This window comes from Aquila chrysaetos, chromosome 17 (assembly GCF_900496995.4).
Source record: "Aquila chrysaetos chrysaetos chromosome 17, bAquChr1.4, whole genome shotgun sequence".
Taxonomy (NCBI): domain Eukaryota; kingdom Metazoa; phylum Chordata; class Aves; order Accipitriformes; family Accipitridae; genus Aquila; species Aquila chrysaetos.
Window position 1 is genome coordinate 19558653 of NC_044020.1, and position 20326 is coordinate 19578978.

Consider the following 20326-nt stretch of genomic DNA (forward strand, 5'->3'; position numbering starts at 1 on the left):
GAGTAAGCTGGTGGAGACCATTGTGTTAGACAGTGCTGTTCCCTACGCATGAGTAATAAGGGTACCTAACCTGTTCACATACTGACAACTGAAAGACACGTTGGTTCTTTCCTTAAAGATTTCTCTGACTCTGAAGATGTCTACCTCTGCCTTTTCTCTGCTTTTCCAGATGTTGTCACCCCAAATGGCTTGAACATTAAGAAATTTTCAGCAATGCATGAGTTTCAGAATTTGCATTCCATGTACAAGGCTAGGATCCAAGAGTTCATTCGAGGTCATTTCTATGGGTATGCTTTTACTTTTCAAAAATTAGCAATGGTTGTCCAACACTATTTAAAGCAAGAACCAAAGCAGGAAGACTAACACGTACTTCATAGAGAAGTCCAAATGTTACCAACTTATTCAAATATCTGTCTGGGATTTCTCAGTCAGAAGATAAATGAATTTCAGACACTGGTTCTAACTCTGCTTAATAGATTGTGGGATCAGGCAGAAGGTATTGATTTTTTCATCATTTACCCAAGATGCAGTTTATCCGATTAAGATAGTCAATTTGAAGAACAGCAGAAAAGCCTCACTTTCATTATTTTCCTGGGATAATAAATTGCTCCAGAATAGAAAGCTGTTGTGTGTTTTGTTTGATTATATCTTGAGAAATAGTTTGCTCTTGTCTGTTTGCTTGGTTTCAGCCATCTTGACTTCAGTCTTGAGAAGACCTTATTTTTCTTCATTGCTGGGAGATATGAGTTTTCCAACAAAGGAGCCGATATGTTTCTAGAAGCCTTGTCAAGATTAAACTTTTTGCTTAGGGTAAGAAATCTTCTGCAAATCTAGATAACATAGAGCCTATGCTCAAACTTACCATACTATGGAAGTCACCTGCAACAATTTCCATGCCATACTTTGGTTTATAGGAAAATAGTTATGGGATATTCAGTTTTCATAAAGCTCTCTCCCTGAGTCATCAGAGTATATAACAATCTTGGACTGCTTAAAAATAATTGATTATGTAGTTCAATTTGTTAATCCATGGTTACCTCCCTTGTTTTCAGAGAAAAATACTGAAAATATGATTCAAGAATTTACCCTGATGGTTTACATATTAGAAGGCAAAAAAAAAAATCCTTTAATGATGCAATTTAAAAAAATATTTTTAAGCAAATTGCTTAATTCATTATGACCTGACCATATTCTTTTAAATCTTTGAGTACTATTATCACATTGGATGGAATCTTGCATTAAAATTCACAGTGTGGCAGTGGCCTGATGAGTAAGCATGGGGAAGCTGCTCACTCCTCCATGCTTCTGTTTCCTCAGGTACAAAATGAGTGCAATGTTTCTAAATGCCTTTATGGGATACTTTAATGAAGATAAGGCCTAGGCCTTGTCATGATCAAAGAGCAGAGAACTTGCCACCTACAAATGAGATCATAGAAAATGTCTCTAGATGTGTCCCAAAGACTGATACATTAGAGTGAAAAATAAAAAAAAATGCTAATCAGTTTTTAGTCATCTAGCAAGGATCGACTGGCTGTTGTCCCAGACTCTCTCTTTTGTACTCTGTCATTTAAATGATACAGAAAATCTGGATAAAAATCTTGATACTATATTGTCAGCAGGGCTGAAAAAATATTAATTTTCAAAGCCCTAAGTATACTTGTTCTACCACCACTTTGTCCTGGTTTCAGCTGGGATAGAGTTAATTTTCTTTCTACCAGCTGTTACAGTGCTATGTTTTGGGTTCAGCATGAGAAGAACGTTAACACTGGTGTTTTCAGTTGTTGCTAAGTAGTGTTTAGACTAAGTCAAGGATTTTTCAGCTTCTCATGCCCAGCCAGCAAGAAGGCTGGAGGGGCACAAGAAGTTGGGAGGGGACACAGCCAGGACAGATGACCCAAACTGGCCAAAAGGATATTCCCTAGCATGTGACATCATGCCCAGTATATAAACTGGGGGTAGCTGGCCTGGGGGGATCGCTGCTCAGGAACTAACTGGGCATCGGTCAGCAAGTGGTGAGCAATTGCATTGTTCATCACTTGTTTTGTATATTCCAATTCTATTATTATTATTGTCATTTTATTATTGTTATTATTATCATTATTAGTTTCTTCCTTTCTGTTCTACTAAACTGTTCTTATCTCAACCCACAAGTTTTACTTCTTTTTTTTTCTCCGATTCTCTCCTCCATCCCACTGGGTGAGGGGGAGTGAGTGAGCAGCTGCGTGATGCTTAGCTGTCGGCTGGGGTTAAACCACAGCACACCTTTTATAAATACACCATTAGAGCCTGTGGACTTTCTGGAAATACTTAATCCATTCACTCACACAACAGATCACCTCGCATAACTTAAGTGTTTCTTCCACAACTTTGCCAAACAACTGACTTTTGCTGTTTGGCAATGCTGTGCAACATCAGCTACCTGTTAATGGCATTTACATAGCTATTAACTATGACTGCTGATAATGTGAAAGGTCTTATGTGGTAAGAGGGAAAGAATTGCTTAAGCATTGATTGCAGCAATCTCTTATGGTATCTAATGATTTATATGACATCAATGGCCAATGGAAGGTCAAAGGAAACTGAGGCTAGTTTTCCAAAACTCTAGAACAGTATATTGGGACTTGCATCTCCCATAAGCTGAGCCTGACTTTATTGCATTACTGTTGCAATATGCATGCCAGCACCTGACTAGCTGTTCAAAGAACACTTGCTCTGTAATTATTTCAAGAGGTAATTCCACTGGGAACAGCAGAATACATGTACTACTTGTGAATCTGGGAATGATGCTGCTGCTTAAACAAGTCCCAGCCTGAACCTAAAAAATACATATCATTGGATGGAATTGTTTTATTTTATAGAGTCCTTTTCCTTTGCTACTTGAAAACCCTACTAACATTTTGGAAATGTAATATGAATGTTGGGACAGATTATTAATACACACTGAGATCATAGCATGATGGACTTTGAACCTGCCTTGAAGAGAGGGAAGGGAAGAACCTTAAAATGATAGATGGCTTCCATAGGTTATTTTATACTAGACATTTCCCTGTACCTCAATCTGAGAGAACGCATGCTAGTAGCATGCATGTGTGTCTAAAGTTTAGAATGGAGACAATTCAAAATAATTTAATTTTTATAGCTCTGAACAGAGTTCACCCTTAACTTTTCTTTAAATAGTTGCTGACAGGAGTACAACCTCATTCTGCTCCATGCAAGGAATTCCTCAGGGACCTAGTATTCTGACCTTCTTAGTGCACAGGAGAAACCAGCAAGTGAAACCATCTATAAGTAAAGGGTCAGATTTTACAGAAAATGCTTTTTGCCTTTGCAGTAGCTGGATGTGAGACATGAGCAAGAAGTCACTTGCAGTTTTTTGTGTGTCTGGCAGGTTCTTTGCCAGGGGTTCAGCTAGATAGTGGTTGCTCTTTCTGCCTCTTTCTGCCCATACAGCTGGGGCACTATTGCTGTAGAAAGTAGTTCTGCTTCCCTCACCCCATACCTGGTCATACCTTAGCTAGTAAACTAATTGCTGACTCCTTTGAGCCAACATAGTTTGTGTTAGGTGAGAAAATATGTGTAGGATTTTTATTTTTTGTAGTTTATGTTCACATTCTAAGCCATGGCCTCTAAACCATGAGAAGTTAGGAAGATCTCTATTGCCCAAATTGGAATTGGGTGACATCTGTTTACCTGTATCTATCCTCAGGTATAGCTCTGACTTGACAAAAACTTCATAACTAAAGGGAGAGGTATAAGATCAGAGCCTTCCTGGACAAACAAAGTGCACTGGCTTTTCCTATGACTAATTCTTAGTGTTAAAGTTGGTTGTGATACCTTGTAGTGAGATTTTTTTTCCTCTCCATCTTGTGTCCATGTAGGTTCATAAGACTGATGTTACAGTTGTTGTGTTCTTCATCATGCCAGCAAAGACAAACAATTTCAATGTGGAAACCTTGAAAGGACAAGCAGTCCGGAAGCAGCTCTGGTAATTGCCATTCTCACTGAGGTCTTTGTACAGTGAATTGAGGAGACATGCAAAAGTTTCTGATGAAGAATAATGCTCTTTTTGCTTTGCTAAAATTGAGGATTGTGGGTAACTAGAATGTAGTTGTGGGAATGAAAGAGATAGGAATGAAATATAAGGGCAAATATTTCTCTTTTTTTGTCCTAGATTATTTTTTGTAAACTTGCCTTGCCATTCTTTGTAACAAGTTAGCAAATAGTACTTGTTTTGCAGTGGCAAAGTCAAAGGTTCTAGAAAATCCAGTGTTCTGGATGTCTTCTGACTGTTTCTGGTACTCCCTTTGGACATGCCATTTAGCTCCTACAAAATAAGGACTGCCTGCTAATTTATCAGAGTAAGCTTCTCTGCCAGTGGTGGGAAAAAGAAATTAATTGCACATCCTCTTTTATTTAGAGTTATGGAAATTGTACTGTCTAATCCAGCAGAATAACGGTTGATAACAATTGTCTATAATTTTCTATATAGCCTACAATAAACAATGGCCATACTCAAGCAGTGAAACTTACAGCTATAAAGGCAAAATTGTCACAGCCCTTCTCACTTTAACAGTTTTCATTTTACAACTTCCCAAACAAAAAAGCAAAGCACAGACAGACTTAACCTTCACCTCACTTTAACTGCTATGTGATTCTACATAGGAAAAGATACATGTTGTGAGGTACTTCTGAACAGAGAGACATGGCAAAACTGAAGGTTCAAATTCATAAAGAAAATCAGTAGTGGGTTATCAAGGATGTATTTTGTTTAAAAAAGTGAAAAATGCCACTTCACTCAACTTATTTACAGATTCATTATCTAATCAGGGAAATGGAAATGTGCACCTTACCAGGTGGCTAGAGCAGTTAAACTCTGCTGCAGAAGTAAGGAAGCTGGTCTTAAAGCTAAGGGACTAAAACCCACAAGACCTAGCTTCTGCTTTTATGCCTGTGTCTCCCTGTGTTTAACCTCTGTCTGATGCCAGTTCTATATTTAAAAGATGATAGAAATCTATACAACTTAGAGATCTGTAGACGAAAGGCACTTTGTAAGAGAAGGATACTATTTTTCTTGTTATCTCATTAACTGCCTCCAGCAGATGATCTCTGGCTCAGTTTCTGGATAGCAGTAATCAAGTTGAAGTCTTTGATTAACGGATACTAAACTTGCACAAACACAGTGACAGAAATAGTTTAACAAGGATCATTGAAATCATTCAGGTTTTGCCATATCTGGAAAAGAAGACACGTATGAGAAATCTATCTGCTCTCTAGATTATCTTTGGAGTCATCACACAACATCTTCTTGGGACTTACAGGAAACATTCTACCTGCTTACCATGCTGGAAACAGTTACCACAAATGTAGAGGTTGGAATTAATTGTCCAACTCTGGCTTCTTAAAAGTAATGCATGTGAACTGCCTTCACTGCCAGTGGAGAGTGATGGTTCACTCCAAATGATGTTTCATCCTATACCACTTCAGGAAGTGTCTAAGATGAATGAAGGGAATCATCCTCTGAAATGGACTGTCACCCTCTGCGGATGTGTGGAGAATTTGTACAACTAGCTTAAACCGTAGATGGCTAAAGCGGAGTAATGTAGCCAGAGTTTTTAATGAGAACTCGGTACGCAGAACTGTAGGAAAATAATGTGTGCAGTGAGGAGCAGCCATAACTGCAACAAGTGCTTTTGGTCTCTGCTTTGTCTTTAATATAAAGTATGTAATGTTTGAATATAATACAACAGGTACATATTAAATAAATAATATATGGATATTAGGAAAGTTTAAATTAAATTAAATATACAAAGATTTTTCCATGTTGTATCTCTACTACATGGTTATTTCTCTGGTATTCAGTAATGCAGCCACAATAGTTACAGTAAAGGTAAACCTAAAGATGTGAAATCATGCAAAAAATGCTGCTTCCAGCTATTCTTCCCACTGTGCTCTGTGAAAAGCAAAAGACCCTCTGCATCATCATATGCAGCATTATCGTGGTTATAATCTGGAGCTCCTGGATAAAAACACCTGATATCAGTATTACAAAATAATTTTAGATGATTTCAAGGATGCCACAGAAATTAAATACAAGAAGAGGTTAGCACTTATAAAGGAATAGATAGTGGCTGATCTGGGATATAAAAATCCCTTGTTTCCTCTGCTGCTGAAAAAGCAGTCTATCCTATCTGGGTTAAGTTTTGGATATTGTGCATGGCATGAGTCTATGAAAATATAGTCATGAGGGGACAGGCTTGCTGGGATTTGGATCAATTTCATTTGACATTTAAGTGCTTTACAACTCATCCAAAATTAACTCTATGTGAGTCTATGTGAGTTGGGAGAAAGCAACTAAATAGAGGTATGTGGATTCTCAGCTTGGTAAAGTTTAGGATTTCACTTAACAAGTTTTGTCGTAGCCCAAAGTATAATTCTTAGAAATCAGAAAGGCAGGAAGAGTTCCATGAAGTGGGCGTTTCACTCAAATTGAGAGTGTATTTGCTATTTTGACAACAGCACTTCCAGCTGTACTTACAAGTTACTTCAACTAGGGGCAGGATAATATAAATGACTCTGCATTTAGAACAGTTGTTCACTGGAGTTCTTTCTTAGCTAAAATATAAGATTTGTCTGGCATGGGCTTTATTATTAGCTTAAAACATGGCCTGAGCTTTCCAGGATGTTTTTGGTTTGCAAACTAATTTATGACAAACTACCTTTTAGTCTAATGCTCGTTTTCAAAAGTCTTTGAGTCAGGAAATAGGGCAGAAAGTGAAGGGAGATGCTTACTTTAAAATCCCCATTTGTTTAACTCTTATATCTTACGTCTTTCTACTAGGTCAAGTGAAATTGGACACCTCTCAGTCTTGATTAGTGCCCAATGTTAATGATCATATTTCTCTACGTAGAGTCATATATATGCTCTCTTTTTCATAGCTGAGATGAAAGTGTGGTCTACTGATGAAAGCAAAATATTAGAAGTAATCACTAGTGAGGTCTGTTCCTGGCTTTCACAGTGCATTCATCTTTGGATGCAGGTCAAATCCTCAGTTGTGCTGAAATCCATCAGTACGGCTGCTGGCTGGATAAAAGAATTTTGAGAACCAGACCTCTATCTGCTTCTACCTTCTTGGTTCCATCAGTATATATGAAAGCACAATTTAATTTCCAACAGCAGGAATCTCTTTTATTCATTGTCCTGGATTCTTCTGTTTTATACATATATTTATTTATTTTTCTAGGGACACTGCACAATCTGTGAAAGAAAAGTTTGGAAAGAAACTCTACAATGCCCTGCTAAAGTGAGTGTATAGGTTACTTTGCTCTGCCTTGCAGAAGCACATATTCAGCTCCCTTACCTGTGGTGTTTCTGTGCTTCTACTCTTTGTGTAAGAAATTTTGACATCCATAGGAAGGGCATAGGAGAAGCGTATGGGACCCTCTGTTCCATATACATGTTACTTGTCAATAGGCAAATCACAGAGAAAAGATTTAAAGGTACTAGCATCCCATTGTGGAAAGAGTCTTAAGAGACATGGGGGATGTCTAAGTAACACAAAGGCTTACTCACTGTCAAAAATGAGCTACTTCGGCTGAAAAAAGCACTAGTGACAAAGTAGTATGTATTAGTGGCTTAGTCATATCCTTTCAAAAGACAATTGGAAGTGAATGACCCAAAGAACAGATGAGATGACTGGAACTTCAGCAAAAACAGGGTGTGTCTGAAAAACAGAAAAAAAATTCTTTAGCTTTGTTGGAAGCTAATTGAAAGGTCAGCAAGTGTATAGGAGAATAAAATGTTGGGAATATAGAAGGGCCATGAAAAGAAAGGAAAGATTCATGTTGACATCAGCAGACTTCAGATCAGACCTTGCTCGCCGTTTCTTCATTTTCTTTATACAACTGATAATAAGTCATATGGTAAAATAGGCTCTGTGTTGCCTCTGCAGAGGAGAAATTCCAGACTTGAACAAGATTCTTGACCGAGATGATATAACCATTATGAAAAGAGCCATCTTTTCAACTCAGGTCAGAAAATGTATTATTTACACAAACATCTAGTATAAATTATAAATATGACTATGTACAAGGATTGTGTATGACCTATAGTGATATGCATGCATTGAAAAAGAAGTTTTCAGCAAATATACTTCTCATCAGTAACATTTAAACATCAGCTGTGAATGTTTTTACTGAGAGTATGACCTAAACTAATTATTTTGGGGAATTCATGGATATTCCTCCAGTCACATGCAGGACACCAAAATTCCTAATTCTTTTCTTCTGCACTAAATGTGAACTTTGCATTGTTCCTGAACCCTGGATTCTTCCATTTTTATTAAATATGTAAAACCAATCTCTTAAGGAGACATAACATATTGACTAAAAACATTTAAAATTAAATGGTAGGCCTTTCTAGAAGTTAGTACAAATATATTTATTTTAAGGTAACTGAAACAAGTCCTGTGACAGATTTTATAGTCTCATTTGTGTCCTTAGTTATATAAAAGACAACATTATATGATCATAACTTTCCTTTCTTACTTTAAAATGAAAGGGTAAAAACCTATTCACATTGATGACAAAATCTCCCACTGTCTTCCACTAACCTTAGAAAATGGTAACAGGACTCTTTGCCAAGAGTTTTGTCTGGCTTATGGACTGCCTTTTCTCTCATCAGCGACACTGTCTGCCTCCAGTGACCACCCACAACATGATTGATGATGGCAATGATCCAATCCTCAATACCATCCGACGCATTGGCCTTTTCAATAACCGGACAGATAGAGTAAAGGTACATTCTGTCACTTTCATTTTAGATATAAAATGGAATTTATACAGTCTCAGTCTGGATTGTTAGCATGCGGAGTGCAGTCAAATTCTTGATAGGCAGAATAGACTACTTCTTCTGTCTTCCTCCCTTTCCAGGAATGACAGCTAGTCACTTCACAGATATCCTCAGTTGCTGTTTAACCAAGTCAATTTCAAGTTAGAAATCTCATGTTAGGGAATTGTTTGCATTGCTGCCTGCTGTACTCAATGACGAGCTGCTACTCCTGAAATCCAGAAAGTGCCACAGGTCATTTGCACCCAGATGTAAAACTCTGTAATAGATTCATTTGCTTAAAACTGGAGGTCCAGAGTTTGAGCACAGACATTTCTGGAGTATTGGTTCATCTCTTAAGAACCTCACCCTGACACTCAGCACTTGCTGTAGAAGGTAATCAGGGCTTTGATCCTGAGCAGAAATACTTCCTGTTCATGCTGTGCTTATGTTTACGTTAACTGTTGAAGCTAAATGTATGTAAATAAATCTTTCCTTAATTCCATGTCTATCTTGCCAGACCACAGAAATTATCAGCTCCCGCTTTCACTAGTCTGCCAAAGCTTTTTTTGGTCTGGCAATCTCTGGCATTCCCTCTGTTAACTATGACTATCTCATCATCTATCTATTCAAAGTAGAACCTAAAATTGCAAATTCTTCCTTGCCCAAACCTTTTTAAAGTCAGATCCATAGTATCTCTGACAATGACATATCACTTGTTCTCAGTGTTTTGGCTTTTAAATACATGACAATAACAGAGTAAACATTTTTCTCAACTTACTAGATGCTTTTTCCTGGCTTAACATATTCTCTGCTAAGTGTGTGTCTCCAATGAACTCTGAGAGCATAATATGGTAATAATATACTAGATGTAACAAAAGTAGGGTGGAAGGATGCACTGTATATAAATGTAATAAAAAATTCCTCAGAACTAACTGCTTGAAGTCCTTAGAAAGCAGATAGCATATAACACTGCAGACACCTCTTCCTGGTTCTCAGCAGGCTTGATTGGCTAACTATATGTCAAGTTTGTACAAAACTGTCATCACCACTGGAAAATTACCTGCTGCATGAACAGGCTTAACACTTAATGAGCTGAATGTCATGGACAAATATTCTGTAAACTTCAAATGGAAAGTCATTTTGAGAGATGTATGACATATCCATGCAGACACAGCTGGCATGTGAAAAATAGCCTCAGCAATTCCAGTGGAAAATATTTGATTCACTGGGATCAAATAAGCTTGCATAATGAGTTTACAGCCCATTTACTGGTTGAATACATTCATGTGTTGATTTACTCAAGTGACTAGCATGACTATATTATTAAGAAAGGATAAAAGCATATGCTTGATGCGAAATAATGGCTGCAGTATGTTTATGCTGGCAAAAAAGCCCAGAGAAGATTAAACCCCTCCCTCACACTTCTTCCTCCCAAAGCTGACTGGACAGCATATACAAGGCACTTCTCTACTTAGCAGTGGAATATGGGGCAGTAACCCCAAGCCCTGCAGAGTCATGCAGATAAATTAGCTTGGGTCCTGAAAGTGGGACATTAGCCCTAGTTAATAAGCTTTGTCTTTCAGCAAGATCAGTTAGCCTAGGCACAGGATTGTGATGATGGGGCTGTAATACATCTGGTTTCAAAATTCTCAGTTCTTGAGAGATCCACTGAGTACCATAACCATTCCTATATTTCAGTTGGATGCTGTGAAACTCATAAGTGCTGTATCCTCCTGACACCTCTTCTGGAACAAGGCGTCCCAATACTCTGTAGCTTGGTATAACAGACTAAGAGAACCAATTTAGTATTGCTAAATGCCACAGCCTTAGGCATAATTCCCAGTGCACATGGTCTTCTTTGATCAACAAGGATAAAGCTGAAGACCTGTCCAGAAAAAGGGTTCTTTATCAGTACTATTTCAAGGACAAGATAGTACATAGGCAGGATACATTTTAGTGTGGGAAGTGAATTAGGTAACAGATGGGTAGAGGAGATGTTGTCCAGATAATTAGGAAAAAGACCAGAGTGAAGAAATTTCTTAAGCTTATTGATCATTAAAATGTATTGATGATGGTTTTCTTTCACCTCTAATGTAAGTTTTGAATATCCAGGTGATCCTACATCCAGAGTTTCTTTCTTCAACAAGCCCATTGCTGCCCTTGGACTATGAGGAGTTTGTTAGAGGCTGCCACCTTGGTGTATTTCCATCATACTATGAACCCTGGGGTTACACACCAGGTAGGCAATCTGTACACTTAACTAGTATCAAAAGATGAATACCCATTCTGTTGATGCAGAATAGCTTTGCAGCCAGTTTCTTCTGGAGTGCTGAAAAAACTCTTTTGGCTCTGTTTCCTCTGCAGTGCAAAGGTCTTACTGCTGGCAAAATTTGGGGGCCAGGTGGTATAAAATGGCATCTACTGACTGACAACTACTCACATTTGTCCCTGCGCTGGACCCTTTCCCATACTAACATGTAATCTTTTGATTTTCTGTGGCTTTAGAACAAAAAATCATTTTTTAAAATTAATTCAAATTAACTTGATTCAATGATTTTTAAAAGAAGATTTAGAGGAATGTACATATTGAAAAAAGTAGGGCAAGAAATCTTGATGCTACCAGCTGACATAGTTCAGTGGATTTAATTCAAGATAACAATTAAGTGTGATAAAATTACGTAACACCATATCTAAGATATTTACCACAAATACATGCAGTGGTAGAGAATCTCACAGAATTAAATGGAAACTTCTAAAGATACAGAGAGCATATAGTTTCTGACTTAAAAAATTTGGCCCAGATTTACAAAAGGCACTTAACATCTGATGAAATCGGTGCGAACTATGAACTTGAATATCTATGAAGATCAAAGCCTAGGTGCCTGGGGTTTTTATGTCCTCCAAAACACCTTCTGTAGTGTTGATACACATCTGAAAGTTGGGGTGACCCTCTGAAGAGCACTTGTTGTAAGCCAATGAATCAGAACAGATATTTTGCAAGTTTAGTCATTCTCCAGAGCTATTTCTCTCCAAGAGAGCTATTCAATTCCAAGTAAGACAACTTGCATTGTTGTCTTGCATTCCAGCCATTTCTCTTCCTGTTCTAATCTCAGCTAAGGTATAAAGAAAGTGTGGCAGCCATGGATGATTTTGAAGTGAACATTAAAGTAAACCTGGACAGAAATGTTAGACTGGTACTTAGAAGTTCTGAGGAAAGCTGTGATGTGCACTAGTTAAAAAGGTAGTTTCTCTTTCCTTTACTAATGCAAAAGCAATTCTCTTTGTTGATACCCATTCAATTCTCCCAGAAACAAAAAGTGTTTTTTTTAAAGTAGATTTATAGCTCTGTTTTATAGACACCAGTTTTATTGTCATATGAATGAAGGCCATGTAGATGGCTTTCAGCGTTTCAAAAACTAGAGTATTTACTTTATCTGCATGCTGTCTTAGGTTAGGCTTATGTTCATCAACAAAAACTGTTTAAGCCTGAGTAAGCAGTTACCCTTACTCACAGCGATGATAGAAATAACTACAAAAGATGCATACATTTTTGAATTTTATAAAACTAGCTCCACATCTACTTTGAATGCAGTCCTGAATTAATGATGGGGTTTGTTGGGGTTTTTTCTTGCTATAGGGACCAGTTTACAAACAATGAATATCCAAGTACAAAGTTTAACATGCTCTTGCACTTAAGATATTCAGTTTTGTAAATAGTTATGAACAACTAACGAGCATATGTGTACATCAGGCTTCAATTTAAAATCCAAACAAACAGTCCAGACCCTATATTGGGGTTCCCTGTTTCAACACTGGACTCCCAGAAAGTTTTTAGTTTAGCTGCTGGGAAACACAAAGATATGTTTGCAAAAACAGTGTGAAATTTTCTCTTTAAAATTTCTTTTTCTTTCTTTCTTTTTTCTTCTTCTCCAAATCCACAACAAAGCATAATAGTTTTCACTTGACATTTTCAGAGCAGCTCTAGTGTTATGGGACCTTCTGTCTGCCTGTGTCTTTTTTTTTTTCTCTGAAGGTGAAACCATTCAAAGCATGTTTCCCTGAAATGATTTTTGTCTGTTTCTTTCGGCAGCTGAATGTACTGTGATGGGTATTCCCAGTGTAACCACAAACCTTTCTGGATTTGGCTGTTTCATGCAGGAACATGTTGCTGACCCAGCAGCTTATGGTAAAATTTTTAACACCATATAAAAATACCACCTCTGAGTTAGGAAAGCAAAAAGCACAGCAACGATGCTGTTATTCCTCGATTTCCTGCTTTCACTAGTGCAATGGAGTTCATCAGGGGAATATATTCAGAGCTCTGAATATCTCGTTATGTTGAACAAGCCATTCAAGCTTTCATATTTATCCAAACCCTTTCCAGGTTCTCTCCCATTTGTCTCCCTTTAACCTTTTGTCTGCTTTACCTTTCCAAACTCACCACTCCTGGTACTACTCTAGAGTCTCCCAAGGCTCCCCTTTAATGCCTCTGGTTACACTGTAACACTCTGAGCCCTTCAAAGGAAGCAGTGAAAATCTGCTTCTTTTTGAATGGTCCAAGAAGGATGCACTGGGACTTTGAGGCTGGTGAAATTTGTCCCCACCAAAAAAAGAGTAAATTATCATGTACTCTAAAAAATAAACCTGTGAAAATAAAAGGAACCTACTTACAGATAAGAATCTGCTCATAAAGGTTTAGAAATGGTCTGTGATTGGAGTGTGGTGAGGAGGAGGGTAGCCAGCTCCTGGTGTGTCAAGACAATACTGAAAATGTGCCCAAACTAGGGCCTCTTTCTAAGTACCTTGGCTTGTCTGCACAATCAGGCAATGACAGATCCACACTAGTACCAACTATGCCCTGACCTAGGGGCAGGGGTAGAGTCACTTGCAAAATATAGCTATGCCTGCCTGGGTAGACATGTCTTTGAGAGTCTTCAGAAAGGTACAGACTGAGAGCACAGTTCACTTGCTCTTCTCTGCCAAAACATAGCTGTGAACATTGACATAACTTACTGTACATTCCTAGGGGACACTGGGCACTTCAGTTAAGGTAGTTGTGCATCTTGTCTTGTCCCTTAAGATAGCTGAGGTTTAGTACCCTCTTCTTCCCAACATCCTGGTGAAAGGAAGGTGCAAGAATAAAGTATTGATCTCTACAAACTACATAGAAGCAAAGTTTACCTTGGCCCTCTCTCTGCCGGAATTGTATATTGATTAATGCATGTGAGTTAGCTATCTCTATGGAAACACTTGTATTTCTACAGAAAACACAGCCTCTGTCCTACAGGCTGATTCTGACCATCCTCACCTATAAATTCTACTGCGAACTAGGAAAGCACTAGATTATTTTTTTTAAGCAGTCAGTATTTTAAAAATTATAGGAGATAAAGATGGTATGTCTTTACCTAGAAACTCTTGAATCCTTTTGGACATACTTACACAACAACAACAAAGCCTCTGAGTTTTGAATAATTTGCTGAATTTCAGCCTGAAAGGTAAAGAAAATTAAAATAAAAAATACATATTTCTCTGTAGCTTTCCATTCCATTAGAATAGTAACAAATGTTCCACTTACAGCTGCCTTGTAACATTGAAAAAAACAGATAATACATGTAATGTTTGTAAGACTGTGTGACAGAAGGTGGAATGGAAATGTAAGACGTGAGATCCCATTTTCAGCTCCACTCATCTTCACCTTTTTTGTGTCCTTCAGGCATCTATATAGTTGACAGGAGGTTCCGCTCACCTGATGAATCATGCAACCAGCTGACTCAGTTCCTGTATGGATTTTGTCAGCAGTCCCGTCGCCAGAGGATCATCCAAAGAAACCGAACTGAGAGGCTGTCAGATCTGTTGGACTGGAGATACCTAGGCAGGGTGTGTGAAACTATGTAGCAGAAGTATTAAAAATTCCAGACACATACATCTAACTAGCAGTCTTCAGCATCATGCTACAATACAAGGACACATCCCTGTTCTGAAAAAGCACCTTTCAAAGGTGCTAAAGGCAAAGCGTGCCTTTACATTTCAGTGTAATGCTCCCATTCCCCAGTGGTAAGGAGAGACATGACTTAATAGGTTAGAACAGAAGCCAGTTACACTGAGGTCTTTGTACTCCTGGTGCTAAAGACAATGTAAAAAACTTGTGTCTCTGACAACACTGGCAACCCTACACTAGAGTAGGATTTGTGCCCCAAAGTCATCTGGCCTCTTTCAAAAATCCTACCTGTTCTTCCTAAAATGCTGCTGGGCCTTGTTGGGCCTCCTCAACACTCCTAAAATACCTCTGCGCCTTAAAGGAAAAATAGTGGTTTTAATTTGACATAGAAAACACTGCAGTACCACCTACTAAGAAGGCAGTAGGAAAGCAGTATTCTCAAGTCCACAGGAGCAAAGAAGTGGATGCACATATATCAGTTTTGTAACTATTTTGGACCTTGTCCTGCTCTGATATCTGTGTGAGAACCTTTCTGTTTATATGGTTTCCAACACAACATAATACCCTGACACAACAAGCTATTTTTTCCCATGTGTGTGATGCAGACTTGTGAATATAGTGGATCCATGAATATTTTTGCTGAATTCTTAAATACCAGGCCTCCGTAAACTCATAAATGTTACTTCTCTGTAACTGTTATACATGCTTCCTATGCAAGGATAAGTACAAAGTTTATGTGTATAAACATGCACATTTAAAGATGTAAATTTTTCTGGTTAAGAAAGAGCCAGTTCTATCTTGAGGAATAAAGAGTACCTATCACTCAATAAGAACTACAGTGACTGAGGCATATGCTGGTTTCCATCTTAATACATCTTAGTCTTACAGAAACCTTATTCAACTTCTGTTCCAGACTCTACTTCAGTGTGTATCTAACATGAATGGCTTACTACTTCACAGCAGCGTGTTCATTACAAGCAGCGATATCAGTTGGATTCTGCTTAGCTGAAAACATGTTTAGATTTGTTCAGCATCATCTTTTAGAAGATACTCATTTTACGTTCCTTTTTTTCCTGCTTAAATCTACCCAAGACTTCCTTGACTTGTAAAGGCTTCTCTTTTATGTTGCAGTATTACATGCATGCCAGACACTTGGCCCTCAGCAGAACATTCCCAGATAAATTTGAGATGGAACCAAGTGCTCCACTAAAGGTAAAGTGCTTTTGGAGATCATTGGCATTTTAGCTACTTTACGGGGGACAGGGGGGGACGGGGGGAGGAGGGGGAAGCAGAGAGAGAAAAGAATTAGCAAGCTTTGTTTTAACTGAAAGGAAGTGGGAACTTATCGTTAAAAGCTCAACAAATTATAGACCCAAGCTCCAGTCAGGAGTTGTAATGGTATCAGATGCAAACACGAGGGGTACCAGGTGCAATACAGGAAAAGTTCTTCAAGTCATTTAAAGTGACATGGATGGGACTATGCCATTTTAGACCAGCTGAGGAATTGACCCTTGAAATTCCTATTAGAAGAGTGGCAGGTTCTAATTTTGCTTCTGATAAATGCTATGGAGATGTTCTGCACAAACCAAATAGAAGGGGAGCTGGGAAAAGATGATCTAGGGAAAGCAAGGCAAAGTATTGCCTTCATCTAAACATGGTATGTGAGGAAGAGTCTGTGGCTGGAACTGCAAGGGGTCAGTTTAAAGGCACACCTTCAAACAGTTCTTGCATAGGGCATATTAGCACCAGTTTGAGGAGGGAGGCTGCTCAGATCCAATATAAGAACAATGTTATTTGAAACCAAACATCCAGACACCTCCAGAGAGCAACTCAATTTTTTTTAAATAAGAAGGAGAAAGGAGGTTCAGACCAAAACCACTTGCTTGGTTCTGGTTTTGTAGATATTGACATTATAACTAGAAAACTGTTTTAAAACTTCAGACTGAATTCTGAATTTCAGTAAGCATATTCTGACTACAGAGTACAGAAGGATTTCATGTTATGTTGATGGTTTTAAGGCTCAATAAAGATAGTCATATTTTGCAAAAAGCAGTGCTGGAAGGGCAGCATATTGTTTATGGCATAGGCTAAAGATCACTGCCATACAAGTGTGTACTTACTGGCAGAGAAGGACTGAGGGGATCTGGGTTCAAGGGATTTTAATTTTAGAGTGCAGAGCAGGTCTAGCTTACATCCCACCATTGGTTTCCTTTGAAGTGTTGATAGCCTTAAATTGCTGTATACAACCAATTGAGGAGCACTGTGATAATATATACAACTTGTTTCTCTCTCTGCCAGACGGAAGGTTTCAGGTACCCCAGGCCTTCATCAGTGCCACCATCACCTTCTGTCTCTCAGCATTCCAGCCCTCACCATAGTGAAGGCGAAGATGAAGATGAGGATGAAAGATATGATGAGGATGAGGAAGCCAAAAGGGATAGGCAAAACATCAAGTCTCCCTTTTCCCTTGGAGTATTGCCACAAGGAAAAAAGAAGCAGCATGGAGAATACAGGAACTGAATTCATTGCTCTCACCGTGACAAGGTCTCTCCATCCATTCAGCAGTTTCTCCTGTAGGCTTGGCAAGCTTTGTGTTAAGGACAGCTGATATAATTAGGGGAATCTTAAATGTTACTTGAGCTACACTGTTGGAAAGCCTAATATTATTTCACCTTGAAAGTAGTTTAAATGACAATTCTTCTGTGCCCCTTTGAGATAGAAGAGATTTCTCAAGCTTAATAAACCTAGAGAATGCGACAATACCCTCAGGGGCTTATACAAACTGCAGACCATACCTGTGTCTACATAATCATCTATATTAATCATAGTCTATGCTGATAGCTCCATTATGGATCCCCAAATGAATTCCTGCTTCATTTATGTTTCACCTTTTCCCCTCCTAAACTAACATGAACTTTAAGCCAGAGCTCAAAAAATTTAGAGAAAAAAGTGTTACACTGGGGAAACCTTGGCAGGGTTAAAAAAGATACACCGAAAAGAAAATGGTCATTCTTTTTCCTTATGCTGTTTATTGTAAGCTTACATCATTTAAAACATTTTTTTTACAACACAAAGAAGTGTCTTGATCCAGTGGTAAAATATACTTCCTGTGGAACCATATAAAGTCTTATGCAGTGGGCATTTGAATTTTAGAGGCAAATGAAGTCATCTTTCTAAAGGTATTTAGACCCACAATAAACAGCAGACCATTTATTTTCTGATTTTTCTGGTATGTCTCTTTTGTTGTTTTCACCTTGTCTTAGATTCTAAGTTTGTTAACACACTAGTTTGGGAGGAAATTAATGTAACTTGGCTAAAGAGAACGACAAAATTTCCTTAAGTAACACCTTTCCCTGCAGACAAACCCACATGCCATAAAGCAATGTGACAACATCTAAAGATGAGTAACTCTAGTTCTTCCAGTTGCCCCATGAGTCCATGGTCTAATTCACTTCTTCTAGAAGAGACCTAATCATAACAAATAATGCTAAAAGAATTCCAAGAACACATCTCCCCCACAGACTAATTTCAAAAAGCACCTGAAACTTCAAAGTGCTTGGGGAATAATTGAATCTCACAATGAGAACTAGACATTTCATTTGCCTTACAGAAAGCTTTCAAAAAGTATTTCCATTCCTAGAGATGCAGAGAGTGCCTGAACATGCTCTTCAGAAGTAGATCTTGACATGAAGACATTAGGAAGGAGATTCATCTTTTATTTTAGAAGTTTTTGCATCAAAAATTTCTCATGCTGTTCAAGAAAAGACATTTCCAGGAATTGATTCAGCCTGTTCTTCAGCAGGTAGGATGATGTAACCTTTGGAGGTATTTACCCTCACTGTCAATCCCAGGGGGAGCCTAAATGTCCAACTTTGATTAGACACCTACCTTTCAAACACTTAACCAACATTTGATGATATGGTTCTTACTATAGGCCATATAGGATAAAAGTGATTAGGTGCCTATTTGTATTTTTGGCCACCTAAAATCAGTTTTAAAATTGGACTCTCATTCTTAAGCTGATTTGGATACCTGAAAGAATAACTATTCTCAGAAGACAGGTTCAGGCTTTTATGGCAAAAACTTAATTGGATTTAAAAGGAGTCACTATTTTTTAGCCTTTTTAAAAGTAATTAAAACAATGAGTAGTTATTTTTCGTATGAAAGTGGTGAAAGCAAAGATACTGCAAATATTTTCCTTCATACAGTTTACTAAGTGGAGAACAACTGCATTTTGTGAGTTCAGAAATGTATATTCTTGCCCAAAGTGCTTTTAATCAAAATTCCCTTGCAGAGTCAAAGAATGTAATGGATGAGAGTCCCAGCAAAAGAACATTTAAAGGGCATATTGATTGAAAGTTAATGTTCTCTTAAAAAAAAATAAAATTCAAGAAATCTGCCATTATTGCTTATATTTCAATGCACTGTTGTATGGAAGGAAAGCATTTCACCCCAAATTCCGTCATCAAAATTGCATTAGCATCATCTGAGTGTGATCCAGCACTTCCTTTGTTGCCTAAAAATGTTCTAGTAGCCACATGCTGGTGAATATCTGTTTATCATCATTCCAGACCCAGCTTCATTGCAGTGCTGAAAGATGTGATCACTACACACATATTGTAAATATTGCTAAATGATGGAAACACAGCACAGACAATATGGAAAGTAGGAAGGTTTTGCTAGTGTTGCATTAAGACAGCTACACTTGTTCTTTCTGGACAAGTTCCAGCGGAGAAAAATAAGCAACATGTATGATCCAGGTTGCAGGTTCTCTTAGATGTGCTTATGGTGGTTGAGCTCCCTGGGAAATGCAGAGAGCTGGCATGACATCTCGCACAAATCCAGGTGTGTTTGTTTCAGCATACTCACATGCTTTGAGCATCTCCCTGGTGACAGAAAGTGCACAACTTTTGAGGTACGACTAATGTGAATACTGTGCCCATTCTTCTCAGAAATGGTCCCGCAGTGCCCAAAGTGACCTCTACCTCATGCCTCTAGGCTTATTTTAGTTCTGCCCTGAATGCTAGGAGTAGCCATCAGTAGCAAGGCAATTTAACTACAGCAAAACATTTCTGCCTTTTGAATTTGCAATGTTAGAGGGAATGGCTTTTCATTCAGTCAAGGCAACAGATTGCCTAACTTAAATGCCACACATTTCTAACAGTTACTGACATCTGACAAGCTTGGTAGCAGTTATCTGTTGCATAAGTGATTATCTGCCAGATTGAAAATATTAGGGTTTCACAAACAGCTCACCAACAAGGCAGAATGTTTATTCTGTTTCATGATTTTTGTAAAGAACTGTTTAAGCTAGTAAGCTTAGATCAGGAATACATACAAAAATCAGTCAACTGGGAATGTGATTAGTACAGTTTTTGTATCTCTGGGATGTTTAGAGGCATATGAATTTCATGATACTAACAAACCAAAGGATGTATGAGGGTTCTACTTTTTGTCTGAGCACTGACTGATTATACTGTAAAATATGCTGAAAAATAACTTAGATGCACCTGAGATATTCAGAGAATGCTTGAAACAAAGAGCAATTAAATTAATGAAAA

The 20326-nt window shown here is 38.1% G+C and overlaps 1 protein-coding gene across 2 annotated transcripts in view; it reads left to right on the forward strand.

Moving 5' to 3' along the window:
• GYS2 (glycogen synthase 2) overlaps nt 1–17986 on the forward strand; it is a 47693-nt gene extending 29707 nt beyond the window's left edge. The window contains exons 6-16 of one of the 2 annotated variants that reach the window (XM_041129655.1): nt 119–287; nt 690–810; nt 3879–3985; nt 7242–7301; nt 7950–8028; nt 8681–8794; nt 10940–11066; nt 12918–13013; nt 14541–14704; nt 15897–15977; nt 17064–17986. In XM_041129655.1, the coding sequence (XP_040985589.1) occupies nt 119–287; nt 690–810; nt 3879–3985; nt 7242–7301; nt 7950–8028; nt 8681–8794; nt 10940–11066; nt 12918–13013; nt 14541–14704; nt 15897–15977; nt 17064–17285 (1340 nt within the window). In that variant the 3' untranslated portion in view covers nt 17286–17986. The remainder of the gene's footprint in view (nt 1–118; nt 288–689; nt 811–3878; nt 3986–7241; nt 7302–7949; nt 8029–8680; nt 8795–10939; nt 11067–12917; nt 13014–14540; nt 14705–15896; nt 15978–17063) is intronic. The other variant, XM_030040891.2, reaches the window with a different exon arrangement.
• Nucleotides 17987–20326: the final 2340 nt, after the last annotated feature.